This window comes from Siphateles boraxobius, unplaced genomic scaffold (assembly GCF_051911475.1).
Source record: "Siphateles boraxobius isolate OS27281-9 unplaced genomic scaffold, OSU_SipBor_1 54, whole genome shotgun sequence".
NCBI classification, from domain to species: Eukaryota; Metazoa; Chordata; class Actinopteri; order Cypriniformes; family Leuciscidae; genus Siphateles; species Siphateles boraxobius.
This window is the reverse complement of record NW_027509180.1, coordinates 220001-225006: the sequence shown is the minus strand read 5'-3', so window position 1 is coordinate 225006 and position 5006 is coordinate 220001. Positions and strand designations below refer to the sequence as shown.

General features: G+C 44.0%; 1 protein-coding gene across 1 annotated transcript in view; it reads right to left on the bottom strand.

Annotated features, from left to right (window-relative positions):
* Positions 1 to 292: 292 nt before the first annotated feature.
* Positions 293 to 5006, bottom strand: part of LOC143714386 (G-protein coupled receptor family C group 5 member B) — a 6342-nt gene continuing 1628 nt past the window's right edge. The window contains exon 2 of the mRNA XM_077205494.1: positions 293 to 1488. Within this exon, the coding sequence (XP_077061609.1) occupies positions 293 to 1333 (1041 nt within the window). The 5' untranslated portion in view covers positions 1334 to 1488. The remainder of the gene's footprint in view (positions 1489 to 5006) is intronic.

Here is a 5006-nt window from a genome sequence, read left to right as displayed (position 1 = left end):
GTGTGCGGTTTTGTTTTCTTAAGTACTATTTCAAGAACCGTTTAAGCACCGGAACCGTTTAAAAAATACAGAGTAGGTACTGGTATCGGATAAAACCCAACCGATACCCAACCCTACTCGTGATGTTACGCAGAATACACTCGTGATGTTACGCAGAATGCTACGCAAAATACACTCATGATGTTACACAGAATGTTACGCAGAAAACACTCGTTTTTGCATTATAAGTTATTTATAAAGTATTAATTTTGTTTTTGCAAACAATTAAAAATATATATTTTTAAGCTTTTTACTATTGCTGAAATAAAGTGTAAAGTTTTTGAACATGTTCAACATGACTGTCTTTTCTCCCTGTACCTCTGCTCCCGTCTGCATCCACCTGGAAGCCGCTGTTGTCCGAGCCTGTTCTCGGCTCCGCTGAAGCTGGTGTTCTGGGGCTCGTCCAGCCGGTGAAGTCCAGAGGTGGGTTTTTGGTGCGGGTGTCGCTCCTGCACATGAAGCAGACCTGAGTTAAGCCATGTCCCAGGAGCAGCACCCAGCCGTTAGCGGTCAGTGCCACACAGATCACGGGGTCGTCCCAGTCGGGGCTGCGGCCCATGGCACGATTCCCGTAGGTGAGTAGCGTGACCCAGACGATCCAGACGGAGACACTCAGCATCAGCGTGATGACCAGCAACCCGGCCTGCAGCTTCTTCCACCGGCGTGTCAGTCCGCTGTAGTTGTAGCTGTAGGTGACACACGTGTGCCGGAGGAAGCTCAGCGCCAACACCAGCGCCGCGGCTAGCAGGAGCATCACGTAAATCTGCAGCATGGCGAACTCCGGCGGTGAGAACTGGCACGTCCTCTTGTCCTGCAACAGCACCACCAGCAGCCACTCCACTGCTACGATCACCTGCACCAGCGCTAGTGCCGCGGTCACACACACCTCCCTCCACCCACGCGCTAATGCCGCCCCCAGCAGGGCCAGACCGCGCGCTAGAAGAGCACCGAACGCTGTGCTGAACACCACGCTGAAGGCAAACACGCGCACCGGGCAGGTCTGCGGGGAGAGCGAGATCATGAAGCAGTAGGGAAGAGCGAAGATGCCGGCTGTGGCTAGCAGGAACAGCAGCAGCGCCACCAGCGCACCGGACCGACGGCGGGACCACAGCAGAAGTACCAGCATCAGCACCACACAGCTCAACAGGCCCAGCCCGGACACGGCTTGAACCACCACACCCCACACGTCACACAGAGCCCAGTAAGCCTGAGCCAGAGCTGGGCCGCAGCCCGCCGGCCTGGAGCCATTCCCCCGCTGAAGATCCATGGAGCTGTTCTCCCGCTGGAGATCCATGGACACACTTCGACAGTGGTGTCTGATTGGATGATGGATCTGATGCAAGTGCTTGAACTGGATCCGTTGAGAAAGGTGATAATGATGGTGATGATGATGATGATGGCGACAATAATGACGCAATTTTCTCTTTTCTCTCTTATGCTCACAGTGACCTACAGGAAAGACAGAGTTTCTCAACTTACTTTCAGTTGTCAGTTACTTACTTACTTACCCATCCCCCCATTTATCTATCCATTTATCCACCCATCCATCCATCCATCCATCCATCCATCCATCCATCTGTCTGTACACACTACACAGCAATATCCCTAGAGTTAAATGAACTCTGCTCAAATTACATATGGACCCACTCTAAAGAGTGTTAAAGTAACTCTGAATCAGAGTTTAAGGTAATGAGATAATTAAGTGATAATTGAGCATTAGTGATGAACACCTGCTGTTACTAAGCAGAATCACTGAAGGAAAGAGAAACAACAAGAACAGAAAAAAGAGATACACAAGAACTACAACTGACTTCAGCCTTAGATGTAGAGTAGAAATTAAATCTCTGAAGATCTCATCAGAGGATTAAACAACTCCACAAACAGCATTACTGGATCCTAACCACACTTTCACCTAGATATCATCATATAGAGACTTGCCCTGCACACTTAATAAACAAACTACAGCTGGTCCAAAACACAGCCGCTAGAGTTCTTACCAGAACCAGGAAGTACGACCATATTAGCCCGGTTCTGTCAACACTGCATTGGCTCCCTATTAAACATTGTATACATTTTAAAATATTGCCGATTACTTACAAAGCACTAAATGGTTTAGCTCCCAAGTACTTGAGCGAGCTCTTAACGCATTATAGTCCTTCACGTCTATTGCGATCTCAAAACTCTGGCCAGTTGATAATACCTAGAATATATAAATCGACTGCTGGCGGTAGATCCTTTTCCTATTTAGCACCAAAACTTTGGAACAATCTTCCTAACATTGTCCGGGAAGCAGACACAGTCTGTCAGTTCAAAGCTAGACTAAAAACACATCTCTTTGGCTTAGCATACACATAACACATTATAGACTTCTATAATTCAATGTTAGGCTGCATAGTTTAGATCAGCCGGAACCGGGAACACTTCCCTTAAATCCTGATGTACTCGTTACATCATAAGAAGGATGGCGTCTACGTTAATATTAGTGTCTCTGTTTATCCCGAGGTTTACTGCAGTCCGCCGGATCCAGGCCATATCCGGATCTGATGAAGGACCTTCGCCTGGACACACACACACACACACACACACACACACACACACACACACACACACACACACACACACACACACACACACACACACACACACACACACACTTACTCACACACACACACACACTTACTCACACACACACACTTACTCACACACACACACTTACTCACATACACACTTACTCACACACACACACACACACACACACACACACACACACACACACACACACACACACACACACACACACACACACACACACACAGGACCTGCGCCTGGACACGACGACAATGCACCCCTGAAGTGTCACTAGTCTCTCCACTGTGAAGAAATCCTTCCCTTTACCTCTGTACAGATAAAACGTTGTCGGGATAATTCCAGTTCACGTGGCTACGTGGAAGTGATAATTCTGTGTTATTAAGTTTTTCAAGGCTTGTACCTTGGAACCGATCTCATGGTTTGTGTTAGTCAAACTCTCTTTCATGGTCAAACTCACATAAAAAGCCAAGGGTCAAATTGCCCAACTAAAGTAAACACTGATCACTGAAGTTTAATTTCTTCATTTATCTTTAGTTGATTTCACCTAAGGCTGTGGCTTAAGTCAGTTTTAGTTCTTGTGTTTCACTTACATTCAGTGATTCTGCTTGTTAACAGCAGGTGTTCATCAGTAAATTATCAGTCATCACTTAATTAATTACTTAATTATCCTATTAACTTTAACTCTGATTCAGAGTTACTTTAACACTCTTTAGAGTGGGACCATATGTACTCAAGAGCAGAGTTAATTTAACTGTGGGGATTTTACTGTGTACCATTCAAAAGTTTGTGTGCGGTAAGATTTTAAAGAGCACCTATTCTGCCATCTTTATCTGTAGTTAGTGTGTAATGTTGCTGTTTGAGCATGAAAAAAGGAGTTCTTCTCTATATCAGTGTCAGTGTTTCTGAACTCCTGAAACGCCTCCATTGTAGTCTTGAGTTTCTTCCGGGAAAGAACATGTCACAATATTCCTCATTTGAATAATCATACGCAGAATAAAGGGGGCCTGGTTGAGTTAGTTAGTTAGTAGTGTGTTGAAACTGGCGGTTATGGTAAGGGACTGGCAGTGTTGGGGAGATGTTAACTACAAGTAGCAATGCTACTGACTTAACTACATGTTTTAGTATCTTAACAGTAGCTCAGTTGCTTTTAAGACAATGTATCTTTTCCGTTAGCGAACTGCTCTTTCCAGAAAGTAGTGCAACCAATACATTCTGTTTTTTGCAATGCATTGAAACAAGCTACAGCTGTGCATTGGCCGTCTGTTGTTGTGTCACGCATCTTTCCGCTTTACAGTTCCCTGAGAAGAGATCTGATGATTATAGGCTAAAGGACGTACAGGAGTGGCTTGATATTTCACCTCGAAGACTTCAAACACAAACAGGTGAATAGTCTTTTTAAATTGATGATTTATTCTGTTATTGCAGTCTATTTCAAATGTGTCTATCAGATTTGATTACAACGATGATCCGCCATAGTTTGATCTGTCCCGCTACAGTTTAGTAATGAAACTAAACGATCACTAGTCAAGTCACCATCATTTATTTATTCTAGAGTCACCAAACACTGTTGTTGTGCGAATGAGCGGCCAGAGCGCATTCGTGTCGTGTTAGCCGCCCCTAAGTGAATAACTAATGATCTTTGCAACGGAAGTGAATCGATCAAAACTAACTTTAGCTGGACAATAACTTTATTCTAGAGCTGCTGTAAAGCCAAAACAATCTCTGTTACTGTAATCTCCTATAATCACTGTTAAGCTGCTTTGAAACAGTCCATATTGTTAAAAGTGCTGTATAAATGAAGGTGACTTGCTCATTACAGTTCAGGTGTGTGTGTGTGTGTGTGTGTGTGTGTGTGTGTGTGTGTGTGTGTGTGTGTGTGTGTGTGTGTGTGTGTGTGTGTGTGTGTGTGTGTGTGTGTGTGTGTGTGTGTGTGTGTGTGTGTGTGTGTGTGTGTGTGTGTGTGTGTGTGTGTGTGTGATGGAGGGTTTCTACCCACTGTTTCAACTCCTTTACACACTTTATAAGCTCAAAACATGAGCTGGTCAAAACACCATCACATGTTGATACACACATACAGCGAGTGCATTTATCCCAGAACACACCACTCTTTTAGATGTTCGGAAAGTTCAGTCTAAAATACGTTTTGTTTTGTTTTGTTTTATTTAGGTTTGGTCTTAAAATTTACCATGTGAACGCTAAAAGAACCAGGACTAAATGAATTATTTTCTTTCTTTTTTTTTTTAGTCTGGATCAGGAGAACTACATGTGTGAACCGAGCCTTAAACTCTTCAGAAATCATTCTCATTAAACCTTCTGATTATTATTATAATTATAATTATTATTATTAGTGCTGGTGATGAAGTGTTGAAGCCGTGACG